The sequence below is a fragment of the Xenopus laevis genome, chromosome 2S (genome assembly GCF_017654675.1).
Source record: "Xenopus laevis strain J_2021 chromosome 2S, Xenopus_laevis_v10.1, whole genome shotgun sequence".
Classification (NCBI taxonomy): Eukaryota; Metazoa; Chordata; class Amphibia; order Anura; family Pipidae; genus Xenopus; species Xenopus laevis.
This window is the reverse complement of record NC_054374.1, coordinates 6,705,048-6,728,562: the sequence shown is the minus strand read 5'-3', so window position 1 is coordinate 6,728,562 and position 23,515 is coordinate 6,705,048. Positions and strand designations below refer to the sequence as shown.

Sequence of the window (23,515 nt, the reverse complement as noted above, 5' to 3'; positions counted from 1 at the left end):
GAATATGAACAGGAGAGGCCTGAATAGAAAGATGAGGAATAAAAAGTGGAAATAACATTGAATTTGTAGCCTTACAGAGCATTTGTTTTTAGATGGGGTCGATGACCCCCATTTGAAAGCTGGAAAGAGTCAGAAGAAAAAGGCAAATAATCACAAAACTATAATGAACACCAATGGAAACGTTGGGCATTCTATAAAATACTTATACTTAAAGGGAACTACCATTTTAATGGCTTCTTCCTCCTAAAGTTGTGAAGGAGTAACCCACACACAAACCTCTCTCACAAGCCGCCAGGCTTTTCTGCTACATGTAATGGTGATACAGGTTGAAGGTCTCCTGTCTAAAAGCTCAAGTCCCCGCCCACTTAGGTGCTGAAGTTTCGCACGAGCCTCTGAACGCGGTGCCGTAAGGTCCTTGCAGGAATGTAGTTCTCTCGGCTTTTGTTTCGCTTCTTTATTTTCTCAGTCTCCGAAATGTCGATGTGATATTTAAGAGCTCGGTCAAACAGGGGTTTCACCAACCTCGTTAGGCGATGAAGTTCTTGGCAGAGCTAAGTAGGCGCATGTAATAATACACCGCTTACAGGACCTTGCGCGACTGACTGAGAGTCCGAGGAGGAGGGGAGCGAATGTGAGAGATTCCGGAGTGAGGCCGCAACTCATACACTCACAGTACGGACTAGGGACATGTTTGGGGAGGATTCGTGATTCCGCGGTGCCGCCAGCGAGAGAAGAGAGCGAAGGAATTAATAGGAGTCGCGGCGAGGAGGAAGAGAGGGGGGAGGGAATACAAAATGGCGGACGGGCTGCGACTCCTGGGAGTGTGAGAGACTAGTTCAGGGCACCGGGCAGGACGTGTCACGGCGGAGTTTACACCGTATGAGTGGGACTGTACAGGCGCCACACGGTGAGTCAATAGGTTTAACTCGCTCTTACAGCTTTAGGCATTTTGTGTGGGAGGGTTAAAGGCTGAGACTTGTAGTGTTAGTGCTGCTAATCCTGAGGCAACGCTGCCCAGAGCTCTAACTGCTCATCGGCCTCTTCTATGTTCCACTCCTCAGTCTGACCCCTTGTACGTCAGATACTTGTTATTCTTCTCCTCACTCATTTCTACCCTGTGACCCTGCACTTATTGGCATCTCAGTGTCTTGTTGTTGCAGGGAGCTGAAGTTCAACAACAGCAGCCGGGCATTTGTGAGCTCCATTCCTCCCCACAGATCTGGACCCAGGGTTGTCAGGTCTAATTTTCCAAAACCAGCCAAAGTCGGCTACTAAACCAGCCTCAAAAGTAGCCCAAAAATAACCCCACGTGTGCAGTGAAAATAAAATCGAAAAAACAAATAAATACATGTGAAAATACGCCGTGAAGCAAATGGGACAGTTTTGCCCCTTCACCAGGGTCGTAACTAGTGATGCACTTCATCCACTATTTTAGATTCAGCAGAACCCACAAATCCTTTGCAAAAGATTCGGCCAAATATGGACCCGAATCCTAATTTGCATATGCAAATTAAGGATGGGAAGGAGGAAAACCTTCTTTACTTCCTTGTTTTTTTACAAAGTCACGTGATTTCCCTCCCACCCCTAATTTGCATATGTAAATTTGGATTTGGTTCGGCCGGGCAGAAAGATTTGGCGAATCTGAATCCTGCTGAATCCTGGATTAGGTGCATCCCTAGTCATAACTACAGAGGGGGCCCAGGAGGTATAGGGGCCCCACGAGGCCCGAATACATACACATTCCGTGGCGGAACTACTGGGGGAGCAGGGGGTGCGAGTGGGCCAGGTCCCGCACCAGGGCCCACCCCCCTCTACTTACGTTACTGTACACATTTTCAGTAAATATTGGTAAAACAATTCAACCTCTAGACATTTTGGTAGCCAGCAGATTTTTGCCCCAACATTGTCTGAAATTGAGGAAAGTCGCCGGAAAAAGCGAGAATACTGAGCCCAAAATCTGGTAACTCCCAACTTCTACACTAAATCAGTTCCATTGCATGCTGGGTATTGTAGTCTTACATTGAACTTGACTACTACCCAACATGCATTGGGAGATGCAGACTTGGCACATTAGGGCAAGAAAAAACTTTGGCTCGTTTCCAAAGTAAAAACCAACCAAAGGCCCAAAAAGTATCCCAAATCCCTACCTTGGCTAGTTTGAACTTTTTTAAAACCCACCTGGACTTTAAATTAGTAGCCCAATTTGGCTGGAAACCTGGCAACCCTGCATGGACCCCTGGATTAATGATTGCGGCCTTGCTTACATTATTCCCCCTGCTGAAAGTTGTAGTTCAGTAACTAGACGGCAGTATTTTGGCTTTGCTAGCATGTTTCTGGGATCTTTACTTCGTTTTCACCATCTGCATTTTCTGTAGAAAGCCATGAAATAACCACTGTCAGTTGTCCTCTTTCTTTAATGTCAAATCACTCGACTGTTCTGTGGAGCCTATAGTTAAAGTTATACATACATATAAATAAATACATTAAAGTTATACATACATATAAATAAATACATTAGTTATACATACATATAAATAAATACATTAAAGTTATACATACATATAGATAAATTAAAGTTATACATATAAATAAATACATTAAAGTTATACATACATATAGATAAATTAAAGTTATACATATAAATAAAGAGCTTCTTATCTTTTCGTATGTTGTAGAATGGCCGATTCTAAGCAACTTTTCAGTTGGTCTTCAATATTTTTTATAGTTTTTGAGTTATTTCCCCTTCTTCTTCTGACTCTTTCCAGCTTTCAAATCAAGGTCACTGACCCCATCTTAAAACAAATACTCTGTAAGGCTACAAATGTATTGTTATTGCTACCTTTTTATTGCTCTTCTTTCTATTCAGGCCTCTCCTATTCATATTCCAGTCTCTTATTCAAATCAATGCATGGTTGCTAGGGGAATTTGGACCCTAGCAACCAGATGGCTGAAATTGCAAACTGCTGGATAAAAAGCTAAATAACTCAGAAAACACAATTAACAAAAAAAAATTAAAACCATTTGTATTTTCGGCATCTAAATCATACTAAAAGTTAACTCAAAGGTGGACAACCCCTTTAATAATTTAAATGAACATCCCCATTTGTTGCCCATCAGCCAGAGCTCCCTGGTGTTATAGAACTGGAGGTTATTAGAAGTTCTTTAAGCCTCAACACACTGTACAATAAATGGGAATAAAATGTGAACATACAGATTACGTATAAAGGTACATCCGATACAAGATGGAAAAGAGGGCCCTACCCAAAAGAGCTTGCAGTCTAAATGTGCTGATCAGCGACAAATGGTGGAAATAAGTGAACACCAAGCTTTTATCTGTATATTTCCTTCCAGCCTCAGCACTGGCAAACATTTCTGGGAATTATAGTTGGCCGGCAGCAGTATATTGGATATACAGGATTTCAGAATTAATTGTGGTGGCTACAAGGCTGGTGAGGTTTGCTTCTCCAGTTTTTTATTAAAGTGGTTCTTCACCTTCCAAACACTTTTTCCAGTTGAGTTGTTTTCTGATTGTTCACCATCAACAAATACTTTTTTCAACTGCTTTTCATCTTTTATCGTTTTCCTAAAGTTTAATGTTTGTGTCTCTAGTGTTTCAGTCTGGCCGCTCAGTGATCCAGGAGCATCTGAACTGTTACAATTGAAAACCTTTAGTTGATACAATTAGTTGATACATTTCTCAGCAGCATCTGTGCAATATTAGCAACTATTGTATCAATTCTAAAGATGGTCATTAGTGATGTGCTGCCTGACCTGATACCTGTGGGCCGGCGGGTTCGGACCGATCCCTCAAGCTTAAGCTGGCCATAGATGTTTAAAAGATCAGATCCTGATCGTGAGACCACGATCTTCTGAGAACGATCGTACGAATTTACCATCAACTAAAAAGACCAATTTTCCAGGAAAACAAAGGGGAGCTACCTGCTTGGCCCTGCAAACATAGATACATTGCACTGGGGCCGACAAAGATTTTTTGACCTGGCCGATCAATTTCCTGACAGATGTCGGCCGAAAAATCGTAGGATGTACGATCGTTCGAATCCCACTAACCGCACTATAATTTAGAAGGATCGGTCAGGCTTCCCAAAAATCGTTCGTTTGGCAAGAATAATCGTTGCGTCAATGGGGAGCTTTAGTCGCGGACGGGTGCTGGTTGAGCTCTTCTCCTGCTCTCACCGTCTGCCAGCACCAAATGGCGGCTTCCGGGTTTGTCTTTTATAGACGCTGCATCTGCTCGACCTGCCCCTTTTGTGACGTCATCAGCGGGGCTAGTATGTTCTAGAATGGATAATTCTATGCAACTTTTCAATTGTTCTTCATTATTTAATTTTGTATAGTTTTTTTTTTTTCATTATTATGTGACTTTTTCTTTTTCTGATTCATTCTGGTTTTCAAATGGGCGTCACTGACCCCCATCTAAAAACAAATGCTCTGCAAAGTTACACATGTATTTTTATTGCTACTTTTTATTACTGTTCTTTCTATCCAGTCCCTCTCCTATTCATATTCTAGTCTCTCATTAAATCAATTCATGTTTGTTAAGGTAATTTGGACTGTAGCAACCAGAGTGCTGAAAGTGCAAACCGGAGAGCTGCTGAATGAAAAGCTAAATAACTCAAAAACAACAAGGTAATAAAAAATTAAAACCAGCTGCAAATTGTCTCAGAATATAATTCTCTACCTCATACTAAACGTTCATTTAAAGGTGAACAACCCCCCCCCCATTTGAAAGATGGAAAGAGTCAGAAGAAGGCAAATAATTAAAAAACAATAAAAATAATGAAGACCAATTGAAAAGTTGCTTAGAATTAGTCATTCTATAACATACTAAAAGTTAACTTAATGGTGAACCATCCCTTTAATACAGGGGTGTCCAAACTACGGCCCGCGGGCCGTAGTTTGGACACCCCTGTATTAAAGGTCCATTTTTAATTGGCCCGCGGCCATAGCGCTGCTGGCTGACTCTGACTGCTGTGCTTATGGAACGCATTGTGCTGCCGGTGCGATACTTTCTGCCTGATGCCTCCCACAAGCCGCCCCTACCCCCTCCCTGCATCCGAGGCTGGATGATGTTTGGATCCCCTGGTTTGGGGGCGGGGTTGCCTTTGAGATGGGGAAAGCACCCCGCCCCCTGGAGTTCATTGCAAGAGCCAAGGAGAGCTAATGCATCAGAGGAGAGTCAGATGGCAGCGCCACGGTCTCCACCAGCAGCCCTAGCGTGGCGGTCAGGGAAAACTGTGCGGAAACACTAGTGATCGGCTTGAATACTTCTGCTCCATGTGTGTCCCTACTTCCTCGGTCAGTAGTGGATCCACCTCTGTGACACCTGTCCCTGGCACAGGGTGTATCGTTTTATTGATAGTTGGGGCTGGGGTGAATTGTGGTTGCTATGGGCTCTGACTCTGAGATGGCTCAGGCTGGCTCTGCTCTGCCCTGTCACTGTGTCCATTCAAACACTGCCAGTAGGTCCAGCAGGGATGGGAAGTAAAAGGGGAGCTGCTGTTAGGTTTGGAGCTCCCACAGTGCAAGGAAAGGGGAGAAAAAAATGAGGTATAAAAGAAAACATCAAGAAAGGAAGATAAAATAGACTAACAGAAAAGGAAAGTTGTGGGTGGAGGAAGAAGACAGAGAGAACAGAAAGAGAATGAAAAATATGTTCATAGAGAAAATGAAAGTTAGCACGAAAAAGGAACTGTAGACATCTGTGATATTGGGCAAATTTGTTAATAGCTTCTTGTATGAACTTTGGCTATTGTATTATTTTACATACAGACACACACATACACACACATATATATTTGTCTGTTGCGGGCGGGATGCTACCCTTTTTGATACTACTGTAGCTTACTTGCCCCCCCTTGGAAAATTTTCTGTGGACGCCAATGTCCGCTGCAAATTCTGAAAATATACCAGAATATGGCCCACACATGATCAGCGCATGCGGAGTAGAGAGGAATCTGCGTTCAATGAAAGTAGCAGCCACCACATGAATGGAGACGTCAGGTGCGAGGGGCTATGCGCACATGCGCCTTTAGAGAAGAAAGTAAGCCAGTGCCAGTAATGCAGGGAAAATGGCCGCTGGGTGAAAGACACAATACAGGCAGGAATGAAGTGGTGGTGCAGGGTGCTGGAGGTAAGGCGCTCTACGCAGGCATACTAAGACCAAAATAATGCTTTACATGTACTTTAACTCTAGGACCCTAGACCCAGGTGAGGCAATACGTACTTCACCTCGAGTGAGTGGCCCGGTTGTTTGTGTATTTTACCGCATATGGCCCTTGGTGAAAAAAGTTTGGACACCCCTGCTTTAATACATACTTGATCTGAATCAAGCTGTCACTCACCAGACGCCGTGAAATGGAAACTTAATAACTATATTTACATATATATCTGACTTAGTTGATAGCACCTTGCAGCACTAGGATCCCAAGCTCGATTCTGACACGGGCATCTCAGAGTTTGTATGTTTCTCTGGGTTATTTCATGGCACTTCAGTTTCCTCACACACTGTAAACATACACTCAGGCAGGTTATTTGGCTTCTAATGAATGTGACCGTAGTGTTTAACTTTAGATTTTGAGCTCCTTTGGGCACCCCGATTGATCCGAACAATGAATTGCCTCTGCAAATCATTATGTAACGGGCCATAATATATTTATATATTTCTGAAAAGGTCTGCTTAAAGGGGCTGTTCACCTTTAAATAAACTTACAGTATTATGTAGAGAGTGATATTCTGAGACAATTTGCAATTGATTTTCATTTTTTATTACTTGTTTTTTGTTATTTAGCTTTTTATTCAGCAGTTTTAGCTGTCTAGTAACTAGGGTCCAAATTACCCCAGCAACCATGCATTGATTTGAATAAGAGACTGGAATATGATTAGGTGAGGCCTGAATAGAAAGACGAGGAATAAAAAGTAGCAATAACAATACATTTGTAGCCTTACAGAGTATTTGTATTTTAGATGAGGTCAGTGACCCCCATTTGAAAGCTGGAAAAAGTCAGAAGAAGGCAAATCATTAAAAAACTATAAAAAAAATAAATAAAAAATAATGCAGACCAATTGAAAAATAGATTAAAACTGGCCATTCTATGACATATTAAAAGTTAACTTGAAGGTGAACCACCCCTTTAAGCCGACTCTCCGACACTAATGGATCTCCTACGTTGTTTAAGTGTTGCTTGGCTGGGGGCGGAGCGATCCTTCCATAGGCTAATTACACATGAAAACAGGACTCCAACCTATGGAAGGATGGCTGCGCCCAGCGTCACTGAAACACGCAGAAGAACCGTCAGCAGTGTCATAGGGTCGGCTTCACAAAGGTTTGCGGGGCTGGCTTTGAGAGGAAAGTATTTGGCTTGCAGCACCTCCTTGATATGGATCCAATGGTTTCTAGCATTTTTTTATAGGAATGTGTCGTTATCGCTTTAAGTGGAATAGGCAACATGATGGAGCAGATTTATCAATGGTCAAATTTCGAATTTAAAAAACTTTCGTTTAAAAAAGTTTCGTTCAAATTTGATTTGAATATGAAATTTTTTTCGAGTCGTTCCCATTCGATCTATCTCTTCTAAGACCTGCGAGTGCGATCTCTGTTATTCCCATATACATATGCATTCCTTGGGTTGTAATCTAATTGTTGGGCCTAGCGCCCACGATTATATCAGCTCAATATCGTTTGCTCAAGCTGGACAGAAGCCACTCATTTGGTGACTACTCCAAACAAGCGGATCTGGCCATGTATTGCCACCTTTAGAATTTTTCTTTCCAAAGCTAGCCTGCTTTACAAAAATTGCTCTAGTAGGGTGGGATAGGACGGTGCAACACAGTAGATATATAAATGACATCAATGCTGGGGAGAGCCAGCCACCCACCTGAGACATGCACCTTGGGGTAATTTGCCATCAGAAGTTTTATAGATTACCTGTAGTTAGTATGAACTGCAGTTTTGGGCCAAGTTCTTAAAGGAGAACTAAACCCCCCACCCCACACAGTGCCACACTAGAATGTGTCCCCGCTAGGAATACTGGCCCACACATGCAGAACAGCGCAGCGGGGCACCATGTTTGCCACCCTCTGCTTCTTTGTAAAGCGAGCGTCGACGTTTCCGTTTATTGGCCATGCACACTTTGAGTTGGAAAGCTCTGTAAATTACCGAAAAGAAAGAAGATGCTCTGCATGTGTCTGTCCGTATTCCTAGAGGGGACACACATTCTGGTGGGGGGGGGGAGGCAGGCAGAGGGGCCAGTGGGAACTTTTGGCTTTGGGGGTGGGGTGGGTGTAGTTCTCCTTTTAAGAAGCATATTAGTGTGTTGTACAGAGTGCAGAGACCAACAGCTGAGGTAACCCACAGTGGAAGAATAGAAAAAGCAATCTAATTTAGATTAGATTTAAGGAAAAAAATTTCACCTGAAGCAGCTGGTTGTTTGCAGGGACATTTGGGAATGCACTACCAGGGGATGTCACAGTCCATTAATGCCTTTAAGAGGGAGTTGGATAATTTCTTAGGCAAGAATAATATCCAGTGCCACGGTAATTTCAAGGTATATAAATATATATTTAATGGTTGCCACTTTTTCAACCCAAATGAACCACATTACTATGGTGTTATTGACCCTTAAAGGGGACCCGTCACCCAAAATAATTATTCCAATAATATCATATTTTATGATGTTAGTCAAGCAAAAATAACTTTAATTACATTGTATAATTTATTTGAATATTGTTTCTATCACTCTGGAAATTCATAATTATAGCAAGCAGGCAGGAGCCATTTTGTGGACACTTATTAAAGGAACAGTAACGTCACCATTTAATTGTGTAACCAGGGCATGGGGATGGACATCAGGTCCCCCATTCTGGTGCACAAACAAGATTCTGAGATGAGAAAAGGCTTGCCTTAAAGGAACAGTAACACCAAAAAATTGTAAGTGTTTTAAAGTAATGAAAATATAATGCAGTGTTGCCCTGCTCTGATAAAACTGCTATTTGCTTAACACTACTATTGTTTATATGAATAAGCTGCTGTGTAGCAATGGGGGCAGCCATTCAAAGGAGAAAAAGCTCAAGTTACACAGCAGATAGCAGTCTGTCTGTCTAATGGTGTTATCTGTTATCCATTAGTTAACCTGTGTCATATAGCCGTTTTTCAATTTCCGCCATTGCTCCACAGCAGCTTGTTTATATGAACTATAGTAGTGTTTCTGAAACAAACATATCGTTTAACCAGTGCAGGGCAACAGTACATGATATTTTCATTACTTTAAAACACTTAAAATTTTTTGGTGTTACTGTTCCTTTAAGGCAAGCCTTTTCTCATCTCAGAATCTTGTTTGTGTACCAGAATGGGGGACCTGATGTCCATCCCCATGCCCTGGTTACACAATTAAATGGTGAAGAGAGAGGGGAATGTGGGGAGAGCAGTGACATGTAGGAAGTGCTGAATGGAAAGTGAAAGTAATTGTCTGCCCCGCCTCTATGCCTAAGGCTTAGAGGAGGGGCAGGCAATATTTGATTGACAGCTGAGATTTTTAAATGATTTTACAACAGCTATGAATGCTTTAATAAAATAGATTTTATGTTTAATTCGAAAAGGACTTTTATTATACAGATTTTTATGTCTGGGTGACAGGTCCACTTTAAAGGTAATGGCACTTGTGGCCGTTCCAAGCATTTCATTTCCTTGGATACTACTGTCAATGTTCTTTTGCTATAATTTCTTTGTATGATAAATCACATATAGATTTTTCCAAAATGCTCTTTTTATTGTTGTACTTACTTGCGTACTTTTTTCCTGTCCCCTTTATAGGTGAATTTTTAAACCATGGTCACATTCTGGCTTTGACCTCCCTATTTGTCTCCCATCATGTCAAGTTCAGGATACCCTTCAAATCAAGGAGCTTTCAGCGCAGAACAGAGTCGATACTCTTCTCACCCCCTACAATACACCTTCTCCAGCAGCCGGCATCAGCAGGTAAGTGTATGAAGTATATTTCACATACCTCTGTTTTACATGCTGTGCAATTCTTTATTCCGGTAAATGGGACTCTCTATGTTTGGAGCAATCCAAGTACTTGGGGTAATCAAAAAGTCAGTCAAGGGACCAAAGTTAATGGGAAATGTGCCGGTTCCCAGGGCACACTTCACAAATATTTAAAAAAAAAATCCTGGAACTCAACATTATAAAAAATCCACAATTTATTCAAAAATGTATATTAAAAACATTTCAGCATACTGACCCCATGATCCTCCACATTATGTGTTTCGTACCCTCCGGTACTTACTCATAGGTGATTATACAACCTTTATGGCAGTCACATATTTAAAGCTGACAGAGCTACTCCCATCCCCCTTTAAAACCAATCAGAATGATTGGGCCATGCTTCTCAATTAAACGCAACATTATTATGCACATACATTTCAAGGGTCCAGTTGCATTTTTTCGTAACCTTTATACATAGTAATTTTTCATACAATAACTTATATATAGACCATCAAATTCATAGCCCCATCTATCTTAAATATATGTAATGCTGGTAAAATTCCTTATATATAGTACAGTGAAGATTTCTCCGTTAAAGGAGAACTAAAGCTTAACTAAAGAAGTAAGTAGAAATGTTGTACATTATGTTTTGTGGTTCTGTACCAGCCCAAGGCAACCACAGCCCTTTAGCAGTAAAGATCTGTGTCTCCAAAGATGCCCCAGTAGCTCCCCATCTTCTTTTCTGCTGATTCATTGATTCACATGCTCTGTGCTGCTGTCACTTACTGAGCTTAGGGACCCACTCACAATATACAGTACACATAGAATAGAAATGTCACAATATAAGGCTGATTAGTAATTAATACACATAATTACTACATGGCAGAACAGAAACCAGTGCAATTAGCATCAGAATTGAATAATCAGCAAACCTGTAGCATCAGCTTATATTACAGCCAGGGAAGCTCATTTTCTGCTGGATAATTAGTGACGAGCCCTAAGCTTAGCTTCTCAACAGCCAATCAGAGCCCACTGAGCATGTGAGTGTCACAGACACTTTCCAAGATGGTGACCCCCTGTGACAAGTTTGAAGTCCTGGATCATTGCTGCTATTGACAAGCTCAAACTTTAGCCTCGTGCAATAAGTTCACTATATAAAATATGGCACTTTTAGCCATTCATATTTGGGGTTTAGTTCTCCTTTAAGAAGCATGTCATAGATTAAATGCTCAAGCTACAAGCTGTATCATGGTTGCAGTGCCCTTGCACACCCACAAGCTCTGAATTGGGAGGTCTATTGACTGCTAGATCTCAATTTTATCTAAAGTACAAGCTGAACCTCTGATATCTGTATCCATAGTAACAGCCTTTCCATTGCAAATCTAAATCCCCTGTTTTATGCCCGCCGTCTTACATTTTTTGTTGTTTAAAGCAGAATTGTTGATTCTGAAATATATAATGCATTTGCCAAACTAGATGACGATGTGAAGCCCAGAACAACTAAATTTAACAGTAATTATTGACAAGTGATGAGCAGCTCTACAAAGATGTAGGTGAGGGAACTGGGATGGGTACGCAATTGTATTGATCTGCAATATGACCATCTGAATGTGTGACTAATATAATACAACAATTCTTCTTTAGACTTAGGTACCCAATGGCTGTAGAAGCTGCCGTTGTGTAATATATCCTTTTAAGAATCAGGAGAAAATGCTTCCTTTCACATTTTCTCTTTGTTATGTGATTCAACGGGTAACAAAATGCCCTGTATGCTATGACCTTAAGCCAAAACAATAACAAAAGCAGTGAACATTAAGGGTGCTCTAGGCAGAACTCAATATCTTTAGCTGAACCTACATTAAAGGGAAACGATACCCCTCAATCAACGTAGGTCTCTATTAAAAGATATTGCTTAAAACCGCTCATGTAAAACCCTGCTTTGTGTAAATAAACCATTTACATAATAATATACTTTTTTAGTAGCATATGCCATTGGGTAATCATAAATAGAAAATTGCCATTTTGAAAGATAACGGCCGCCCCCTGGGATCGTAGGATTCACGGTGCACACAAACAAACTATACACGTTAGGTCACATGAGCCAATTAACAGACAGAATGCTCTCTTTTGCTTCCTGTTACAATTAAGGTGGCCATACACAGAGAGATCCTCCTGTTTGAGGTGGGTGATATCGGACTGATCCAATCGTGGACCCTAGGGTGGTTGGTTCTCGGAACATCAACAAACAATGTGGTCCGGAAGCCGACAGGATTTTCAGCCCTGCCCGATCGACATCTGGCCGACTTTTGGACAGATATCGATCGGGGACGCCTGTCGGAGGGTCCCATACACGGGCCAATAAGCTTGAATTTTATGTTTTCATTTTGTCCCAAATTCTCAGTGATATTGTTATGGGGGCTGTGGCTGGTTATTATAGGACAGTAGCTTTTTTGTTCTTAAAACACAACTGCTGGAAGATTGAACATTCGTAGTCTGATTTTTGTAGCAGACTGAAAAAGATCCTTTAGTAGTACAGGTATGGGACCTTTTAAACAGAATGCTCGGGACCTATGGTTTTCCGCATAACTGATATTTTCCACCTTAAGTCTACTGGAAAATCATGTAAACATTAAATAAACCCAATAGACTGGTTTTGCTTCCAATAGGGATTAATTATATCTTGGTTGGTGTCAAGTACAAGGTACTGTTTTAATATTTACAAGGAAAAATAAATTAATTTTTAAAAACATGGATTATTTGGATAAAATGGAGACTATGGGAGATGGCCATTCCATTATTCGGAGCTTTCTGGATAACAGGTTTCCGAATAAATGATCCCATACCTGTATTTCCCTGTGTTTTGTTCTACTGTTGCATATATTTCTCCTTCTACATTTAGCAAGAAGCATTTTCCACCATATTTCACCTGTACGTAATGTGTGAGGCAGTGTTAGACTTATGCTACACTTTTTGAACGTTGGCCCAAAGCTCCATCATTGTCTCCTCTCTAACAAAAAACTTTTCACAGCTGGTTTTTAAGCCTTTTTGGCAAATTTAAGATTTCCTTTCACTAGAAATGAAGCCACCTCCTCAACACAGGCACGCACTTTTTAGAGCTCTTAGTATGGTCCGACTATGGTGTTTTAGGGTGAGAATGGTAAAAAAACAAAACAATGTATTTTATATGAGCAAGGATAATCTAAAATGGAGCACAGTTAGTCACCTGTACAACCTAAAATACCTGTTTTTTTTGTAATGCCTGTATTCACTATCTTTGTAGGAATTTCCTGTTTCTGATTATCGATCTTCTCACTTGGAAGCATCCCAGCTCTTACAGCAGCAGCAGCTTCGGAGACGGCCTTCTTTGTTGTCAGAATTTCACCCAGTGTCCGACAGGTATTTCTACCCTTTATGTCAATAGATTCAATGCTAATGCTTGGGCATCATACTGGGTATGGTGTGCATTGTATTTTAGAAACCGGACTTGGGAGCATGTTTTCTATTGTGGGCTGTTGGAGTTTTTAGTTTTTTTTTTTTAATAAAGAATAAAATGATTCTACTAGCTTGCACACTCATTCCTGTAAATGAGTATCTCCATAGTGATTTGTCACTTGCCAAAAAGGCAATTTTATACAGGTGACAAAACACCCTGAGGCTGATTTATAAACCTTGGGCAAATTTACACCTGGGCAGTTACCCATAGCAACCAGTCAATGATTGGCTTTTTACAAGAAGCTGCTGGTTGAACAATGAAAGCAAACATTTGATTTGGTTGCCGTAGGTTACTGCCCAGGTGCAAATTTGCCCAGTGTTTATAAATAAGCCCCCCTGTATTTTTAGTAGTTCCTGCAAAAGTGTTTTGAAAGAAGTTTGTAGTGGAGCTGAAGGCCCAAAATACCCTGCATTTTTTTTCAAATCCAGTACAGGAAAGCAAGTTGGGATCTGCACACTCTGGATTGCATTTAAAATGGTGTGAACAAAAAGTATATAATTTTGGGTGAACAATCCTTGTTTTGTCTTGCAATATTGTGTGGGAAGGTCTAGAAAGCTCAAGTGCATGGTTTTATAGCTCTACATTGGTTTCATTAAAAAAATCGAGAATCCTGATATCTGGGTGCTTTGTCTCTTGCCCACAGTGCTACTAATAACTGTTAAAGGGGTTGTTCACCTTTAAATTAACTTTTAGTACGACGGAGAGAGTGATATTCTGTAACAATTTGCAATTGGTTTTCATTTCTTATTTTTTGTGGTTTTGGTGTTATTTAGCTTTTTATTCAGAAGCTCTCCAGTTCGCAATTTCAGCAATCTGCTTTCTAGGGTGCAAAATACCCTAAAAACCATGCGCTGATTTGAATAACAGACTGGAATAGGAGAAGCCTGAATCGAAAGACGAGTAATTAAAATAATCTGTAACAATAAGGGGCTGATTTACTATGGGTCGAATATCGAGGGTTAATTAACCCTCGATATTCGACTAGGAATTGAAATCCTTCGACTTCGAATATCGAAGTCGAAGGATTTAGTGCAGAAAAGGATTATTCCTTCGATCGAACGATTAAATCCTTCGAATCGAACGATTCAAAGGATTTTAATCCAACGATCGAAGGAATATCCTTCGATCAAAAAAACTTAGGCAAGCCTATGGGGACCTTCCCCATAGGCTAACATTGACTTCGGTAGCTTTTATCTGCCGAACTAGGGGGTCGAAGTTTTTTTTAAAGAGACAGTACTTCGACTATCGAATGGTCGAATAGTCAAACGATTTTTAGTTCGAATCCTTCGATTCAAAGTCGTAGTCGTAGTCGAAGGTCGAAGTAGCCCATTCGATGGTCGAAGTAGCCCAAAAAAACCTTCGAAATTCGAAGTTTTTTTTACTTCGAATCCTTCACTCGAATTTAGTGAATCAGCCCCTAAATGTGTAACCTAACAGAACATTTGTTTTAGATGGGGTCAGTGACCCCCATTTAAAAGCTGGAAAGAGTCAGAAGAAGAAGGCAAATAATTCAAAAACTTTACAAAAGAAAAAATGAAGACATTGAAAAGTTGCTTAGAATTTTTCATTCCATAACATACTAAAAGTTAACTTAAAGGTGAACCACCCCTTTAAAGCACTTGAATTTAGCTATGGGATATTGGCCTTAAAACTTGCCCATGGTGATAGCTCTATAAATCTATTTTACCTTTAAAGTACGATGCTTTATGGCAGTGGCAAGAGATAGTGAGCCTTTTCCCCCTGCATTAGTAGCTCCACTAGCTTTCATTTTAACAGAGCAGCCCCAGTATGGCTTGAAAATCCTACCTGTACCAACTTCATGCTTTTCATATCCATTCACATTTTCTCCTAAAGTGCCGCACATTTACTACATAATTGTGCTTGAAAAGTATTTGGTTAATGCTTTCTCCTTCCTCTTCCTTCAGGTCAAATTTTATTTCTATGATATAGTTTGTTTTCCCTTTGTTGTACAGCAATTTAAGAACTATTAGTTGTTCAGTAGAAAATTTATAACAATTCTTTTCAATTTGCGTCTTTGAATTGCAGACCCCAAGACAGAAGATCAGGCTATGAGCAACAGTACCATTCCATTTCCCAAAATGATCATGAAGCCCTGGAATCAAAACGACCTCGATTAGACCAAGTGTCGGAATCTCATTACAGAGTCAACCCTTTGCTATCCACCATCCAGGAGGGTGTCCTAGGGCAAAGTGAAGTTAAGAAGGTAGGACCAATAATATACATTAAATGATTAATGATATTTTTCCTTCCGTTATAGTCCTCAGAATTGTGTGTGTATATGTAAATATATATATATATATATATATATATATATATATATATATATATATACACACACACATACAATTTAAAATGGGGGTTCTAGTGTAAATATATATATATATATATATATATATATATATATATATATATATATATATATACATACACTAGAACCCCCATTTAAAAATTTTTTACGGGAGCAGAAAATAGTGTAAAATTCAGGAAAATTTTAAATTAGGAAAATCTATTATGCATAATATATAGACGGGACCAGGTTCCACTGTGTGTGTGTGTGTGTATATCTATATATTTACTACTTTTTATGCTTACTACTAATTCATTTCTGGATTTTTTTTTTTAAACTGGTTTACTACTTCTTGAAGGAACAAGGTTTGCCAAGCAAACATGAGCCTTCTTCATCTCATCTTGCTGGGCAACCTGGAGATGATCAGGATGCCTCTCCATCTAAACTTTCAAAGGAAGAACTTATACAGAGTATGGACCGGGTGGACCGTGAGATTGCTAAAGTTGAACAGCAAATATTGAAGCTGAAGAAAAAACAGGTATCTTTAAACTCAAGATCCGGTGTAAATATTGTCTTGTATTGGGTTTGTGTATGTTTCTGATGCCTGTTTATTATAGTTTGTACTGGAAAACATATTAATGACATTAATGGGTGAAAGGCGCACGTGCCGATATGCTCGAAGCATTCAACTGACACTATAAGCTTTGCCTGACCAATTTTATTTTCAAAAAGGTTGTGTGACTAAGCTAGTACAGGTATGCAATCTATTATCCAGAAACCTGTTATCGAAAAAGCTCCAAATTATGGAAACATCGTCTAATTTTATCCAAATAATCCAAATTTTAAACGTAATGTTAAACCTTTACAGTAAATACCAGGTATTATTTGAGGGGAATGAAATCCTACATATTAACTGAATCTTCCTATTTTTTTCAGCATTGTCAATAAATTGTGTGCAATGATATGTATAGTAAATAATATACAGGTATGGCATCCGTTATCCGGAAACCCGTTATCCAGAAAGCACTGAATTACGTCATAGGGGCAAATTCACTAAGATTCGTAGTTGCGCCAGGCGCAACTTCGCCACACTTCGCCAGGCGTAGTTTCGCCAGCGCTCCGCAAATTCACTAAAATCCGAAGTTGCGCACAGGGGTAGCGTAAGGTTGCGAAGTTGCGCTAGCGTTGATTCGCTAAGCGAAGCGAAGTTACGCTAGCGATGGTTAATTTGCATATGGCGCCAAATTCAAATTTCAATGGAGGAATACGTAGAATCACTACAAATGCCTGGGAAACCTTCAAAACATCAAATACAATTTTTTTTTTGCCCTACACGTGCCCACTGTATAGTTAAGTTGCCATGAGTTAGGAAATGTAGGGGGGAAGGAGGGGAGCCCCAAAAATTTTTTCGATCTTTTTCAGCCTATCACCCATAATATAGAAAAAACGCCAGTGTTTTTTGGGACTTAGAAAAAAATGTGAACTTTTTTTGAAGCAATCCCAATCTACTCTATTGCGCTTCGCCTGGTCTGAGGTGGCGAAGGAAGTCTAGCGTAAAAGGTAGCGTTCAGTACACTGCGCGCGTTAGCGAATTTGCGTAGTTACGTCCGTAGCGAAAATTCGCCAGGCGTTAGGGTGCGAAGTAACACTAGCGAATTTACGCCAGCGTTCGTTAGTGAATTTGCGAAGTAACGAAAATGCCCAACGCTAGCGAATTGACGCTAGCGTTCGACGCTTAGTGAATTTGCCCCATAGACTCCATTCTATCCAAATAATACAAGTTTTTAAAAATTATTTCCTTTTTCTCTGTAATAATAAAACAGTACCTTGTATTTGATCTCAACTAAGATATCATTAATCCTTATTGGAAGCAAAACCAGCCCATTCAGTTTATTTAATATTTATATGATTTTCTATTAGACTTCATGTTTGAAGATCCAATTTATGGAAAGATCCGTTATCTGGAAAACCCCAGGTCCTGAGCATTCGGGATAAACGGTCCCATGCATGTAATACCATCATGGCATTGCTATACTTACAATGTATCTCTTAGTAAAGGTGGCCATACACGGGCCGATAAAAGCTGCCGACAGACCGAGTCGGCAGCTTATTGGCCCGTGTATGGGGGCCCCCGACGGGCTTCCCCGATCGAGATCTGGGCGAAAGTCGGCCAGATCTCGATCGGATGGGGTTAAAAATCCCGTCGGATCGCGGCCGCATCTGTTCGTTGATGCGGTCCCGCGATCCGACCGCCCGTTTGCGAACGTGAAGGATCCGATCGTTGGGCCCTAGGGCCCACGATCGGATCAGCCCGATATTGCCCACCTCAAGGTGGGCATATCGGAGGGAGATCCGCTCGTTTGGCGACATCGCCAAACGAGCGGATCTATCCGTGTATGGCCACCTTAAGACCAGGCAGACTCCCAGATATGCTAATAATAAGAGCAAACTCCCAGATATGCTAATAATAAGAGCAAATAGAACCAAGCAGTTTCGTTCCATGTTCAGACGAACTGCTTGAGTTATTGCATGATGCAGTGATATTTTTTTCCTCTTTACGTAACTTAGCAACAGCTTGAAGAAGAAGCAGCAAAACCTCCAGAGCCAGCGAAGCCCGTTTCCCCTCCACCTGTGGAACAGAAGCATCGCAGTATAGTCCAAATTATTTATGATGAGAACCGGGTAAGTCAGCTGATATATTATGTTTATTTTGAAATGCCATATCTCCAGCAGGCCAGAAAATTTGCTCTTTTTCTTTTTTCAAATAGCTATTCAACCAAATTCAAACTAATTTTTTTTATTCAACAAATTACCAATCACTCCATAAAATATCTGACCGTATACAGAATTGAACTCTAATTTGCATAATCAAATTTGAGAAAAAAAATGGCATCATCCGTTAAAATATTATTGCTGCTTTCCATTGTCCTGGTCATTTGTCACATGACGTGAAGCGTTTGGATTCCCTTCAGCCATGCATTCAGAATTCCATCAAATCCTGCAAAACTTGCTCCAATCCCCAAATTAAATCCTAGATTTGGTGAATTGCTACTTTTGTTGATATTACAGCTGTAGCTGTACACGATCAGCTGTTTGCTTCGCAATACAAAAAACAAACCTGTGCAAATATGGAAATTGCACTGTAAGTTCTTGATATGGAAATTGCACTGTAAACTCTTCTGGGATGAGGGACATGCTTTTGAAGGATACAAATAGTATATTCTTGTGGTACAATAAAAAACATAAATAAAGAGTTCATTTTTATTTCTAATTTGAAGTGCAGAGATGTATATCTGTGATGTTCTTAAATGAACAAACCAAAGCAAGCCATAAATGACGACATTGTATAAATACAATCATTTGTGTTGTCATTGTTCTGTCATTAAATTATTATTCCTGGCTTGATGGGATAGAAGTTTTGTCGACAGTGAATGTTGTTTTGCATTCAATCACATGAAGGGAGAGAGAGTGGTCCCTACCGTGACATTTTCAACCTCCTTTAGATATGGTATGGGATGTCTTATCCGGAAACCCGTTATCAAGAAAGATAATTACTGAAAGGCCGTCTCCCATAGATTCCATTTTATCCAAATAATTCAAATTTTAAAAAGTGATTTCCCTTTTCTCGATGTAATAATGAAACGGTAGCTTGTACTTAATCCAAATTAAGTTATAAGTAATCCTTATTGGAAGCAAAACCAGCCTATTGGTTTATTTCATTTTTCATGATTTCTAGACGTAAGGTACAAAGATACAAATAACGGAAAGATCCGTTATCTGAAAAAAACCCATAGGTCTTTCTGGATAATAGGTCCTATACCTGTACTTGATCTCAACGAAGATATAATTAATCCTTAGTGGAAGCAGAACCAACCTATTGGGTTTATTAAATGTTTATATAATTTTTGAGTAGACTTAAGGTATGAAAATCCCAAGTACGGAAAGATCCATTATCCCAGGTCCTGAGCATTTGCTGTTTTGACAAAGGCCCAGTCGCACACTTTCAAAGCTCCTCTGAGATGTTTATGCCCCTTGTCCTTGGACTCTGTATCAGTTGCCACATATTCTACCCAGACTGGGCCTTTGTCAAAACAGCAGCAACCAAGCCCAACAGGAACACCAATAGAAATAACCAGTTGGAGACACATAGTAGGCAAAACATAGTCATCCCATCTGTAGCTGGAGTGTCTGAGAAACTCGGGAGGATTTTCAACAAACACCATGTCCCTGTGTCTTTCAAACCTAGCAACACACTGAGACAAAAACTCGTACACCTAAAGGATCCAACGACTAAAGAAAAACAAAGCAATGTGGTATACAGAGTCCAGTGTAGTGAGGAGTGCACTGATCTATACATTGGGGAGACAAAACAACTGCTCACCAAGCGAATGGCTCAGCATAGGAGGGCGAACTCTACAGGGCAAGACTCAGCTGTCTTTCTACACCTAAAAGACAAGGGACACTCCTTTGCAGATAGCAAGGTCCAAATCTTGGATAAAGAAGACGCTGGTTTGAAAGAGGCGATTCATGTCAAGGTGGAGAAACCATCTCTGAACAGTAATAGTGCAGATATGCTCATTTGTTTTGTACTGTATTTGGGAAAAGCTAAGAAAACAAGCCTTGGTCTCTACCATTGCCTCATGCTGTCATGGGACAAATTGTTCAAACCTCCAAAGAGACAGTGCCAGGGTTTGCATTTAACTCTTGACCCCAGCATATACAGTCATTCTGCAGTCCTGAATATTTTCCTGTACATTAATTTTAGAGATCCACCGAATCCACCATTTGAGATTCGGCCAAATCTTTCATGAAAGATTCGGCCGAATACCAAATCCTGATTTCGTATGCAAATCGGGATTTGGCCTTTTTCCTATGCAAATTAGGGGCAGGAAATTAAAAAGTGAAAACATTTTTCCCTTTGGTTATGAAAACATCTGATTTCGCTACCTGCCACTAATTTAGATATATAAATTAGGATTCAGTTCGGGCAGGCACACGGATTCAGCCAAATCCGAATCCTGCTGATAAAAGCCGAATCCCGAATCCTGGATTCGGTGCATCCCTAATTAATTCTACTCAAGCTGTAATTTGCTGGTGAGCAGGATTTTTTGCCAGTAACTTCCTATACTGGTCTTTTCCTTAAAGGGTTAGAGGAGAAAGTATTGAAGTGCTGTATTGATGTATTTCATTGGATGCACAGGACACTGGCTACAATAAAGCTATTGAATTGTGCTAATGTAAATAACTTATTTTCCTTTTCAGAAAAAAGCAGAGGAAGCACATAAGATTTTAGAAGGTCTAGGTCCAAAAGTAGAACTGGTAAGTTTGTGGCATTTAATTTACAATGTTTAAAATGTTTGTCCTTTTTCTTTCTTTTTTTTAAATTATACAGGATAAGGGAAGGATTTTAGTAATGAAGGGAAACATGGCATAGTGCTTTTTACTAATAATGCAACATTAAAATAACCCAGTATGATTGTTTTGGTATTGACATTATTTTATGCTACCTTTGTTACCATCAAGTACATGGTATTGTTTCAAAGCATGACCTAAAATATATTACAGATTTAGTTCACATTGCATTATTTCTGATCTCCAAAAACCTGCCATCTATACGGACAGTGCATAATCCACTTTACTCTCTTGGCTTGTCATTAAGAAAAGAACCTAGATAAATAATTGCAGAATGTCTTGAATGACGTCCTACTGTTTTATTAGTAGGAATCGCTAGACATGGATAATGTGAACTGTTATACCACCCGCAAATGTTGGTTCTGAGTTACGTGTGATAAAAAAGCACAAAAAAATGGCTTCTGCACAGTTTCCATAAAGGTTTCTTTTAATAATCTTTGTTTGCTCAAAAAAGAGAATAGCCGTTCAGACTTAGTAAATCATATGGATGACCTTTTTTGTACAGCTATGGGACCTGTTATTTGGGGATCTGGGATTTTCCAGATAACTGATCTCTTGTTTTAAAAAAAAAATAATTTAAACATTAAATAAACCCAATAGGCTGTTTTCTATTTCAGGTGTCTGTGGGACACAGGGACCATGGGTTATAGCATCCACTACTAGGAGTCAGAACACTAGAACAGATGTTGACTCCTCCCCCTCATGTTATATACCCCCTAGTAATAATGGAGCACTTTAGTTTTTCTAGTATCCTCAAGGAGACAGGACGTCTGATTCTTTTTCAAAAGTACAAGAAAATGATACGTTACTACGGCCAGATTCAGTCTTGGCAACAGGGGCTCTCCTGAAGTATTCTCATTTTAGAGAATATTTTTCCCAGGATGTCCCCTTCGTGGGATGGCTACACTTCGGCTAGTAAGCCTCTATAAGAGCAAGCCACGCAGCACCAAGGTCTCTTATTCTAACTGAGCCAGCTGACAAGTGTATGCCTGTCCCTAAGCAAGGAACCGTGAGTATCACCAGCCTATGTTTACTCGGGGTGGAGGTTGAAATGTGTTTTTAGCAAATCCCCTCTTCCCCCCTCACCCCATTCTCCGCCTCCCTACGCCTGCCTGACAGCCTTCCATGCTAAAAAAGCTGCTGAGAACTGCCTCATATTGCTTTCGCTCTCTGAGCGCGCATACCGTTTATAATATATTCGGCAAGTAAATAGCCTTCGGTGTCCATGCGTTCTGGGCTGGAACGCATTAGGCAAATTTGAAGTTCCATATTCAGAGTGACGTCACTTCCACTACGCAAGGCAGCAAGCGGAGGCCATTTCACACTTCACAGAGAAAAAGTAAGGGATAACTACAAGCGCATTCCCTCATATCAACTCCTACAGGCAGAGGCACCGAAATCTCAGCAGCAGCAGGCTTTCCGTAGGGAGCTCGTGGGACCAGAAATACACGGTCAGACACAGGAGTCATAAGGGAGCAAGACAAACATCCCTGCGGGGGGTCAGACACCAGGGAAATTCAGAGGGACCTTTTGCCAGGGCTAAACAAACCACTTCTAAAGTCAGATATTTGGCATGCTCTAAATGCTGCAAACGCCTCCCTGCAGGGCGAAAAGAGCCCTTCTGTGAAAATTGCTCTTCACAAACGCCAGCAGGGCCCTCTCCAGCAGCCCCAATTGTCCTGCTCATCCTCAGACGATATTATCGAAACTGAGTGGGACCATCCTGAAAAAAGATTTCAGGATTTTCAGCGACTTTATCCATTCCCAAAAGATAGAACTGAAAAATGGATTACTCCACCATCAGTGGATGCTCCGGTATCCCGTCTTTCCAAAAATACGGTGCTTCCTGTTCCAGACGCGTATTCATTTAAGGACTCGATGGATAAGAAATTAGAGGGCCTTCTCCGTTCTGTTTTTACAGCGACGGGAGAAGCCTTACGTCCCACCCTGGCGGCAACATGGGTGAGTAGGGCACTTCAGTCATTGTCTTCATCCTTGGTAGAGGATATTTCCACAGGAAAATTACGACATTTAATTCTGGAGATGGCATTACAAATTAAGGAAGCTACAGATTACATTGGGGAAGCTACATTAGATACAGTCCAAGTCATAGGACGGACATCTGTGCTAGCGGTGGCCAACAGAAGGTCACTATGGTTGAAGCTGTGGTCAGGGGATCCTTCATCCAAAAAGTCTCTTGACAATTTTACCCTTCAAGGGTAAACTCTCGTTTGGGCCTGACCTCCCGTGTGAGTTCTTCCTCAAGAGACTAAAATGCACATTCCTCTACATCCAAGCC

General features: G+C 40.5%; 1 protein-coding gene across 11 annotated transcripts in view; it reads left to right on the top strand.

The window, feature by feature from the left end:
* The first annotated feature begins 278 nt into the window (after window positions 1-278).
* ncor1.S (nuclear receptor corepressor 1 S homeolog) overlaps window positions 279-23,515 on the top strand; it is a 120,466-nt gene continuing 97,229 nt past the window's right edge. For 10 of the 11 annotated variants that reach the window (XM_041583024.1, XM_041583022.1, XM_041583026.1 and 7 more), the window contains exons 1-7: window positions 279-907; window positions 9,830-9,994; window positions 13,284-13,399; window positions 15,543-15,720; window positions 16,163-16,342; window positions 18,373-18,486; window positions 21,067-21,123. In XM_041583024.1, the coding sequence (XP_041438958.1) occupies window positions 9,887-9,994; window positions 13,284-13,399; window positions 15,543-15,720; window positions 16,163-16,342; window positions 18,373-18,486; window positions 21,067-21,123 (753 nt within the window). In that variant the 5' untranslated portion in view covers window positions 279-907; window positions 9,830-9,886. 11 annotated transcript variants of the gene reach the window in all.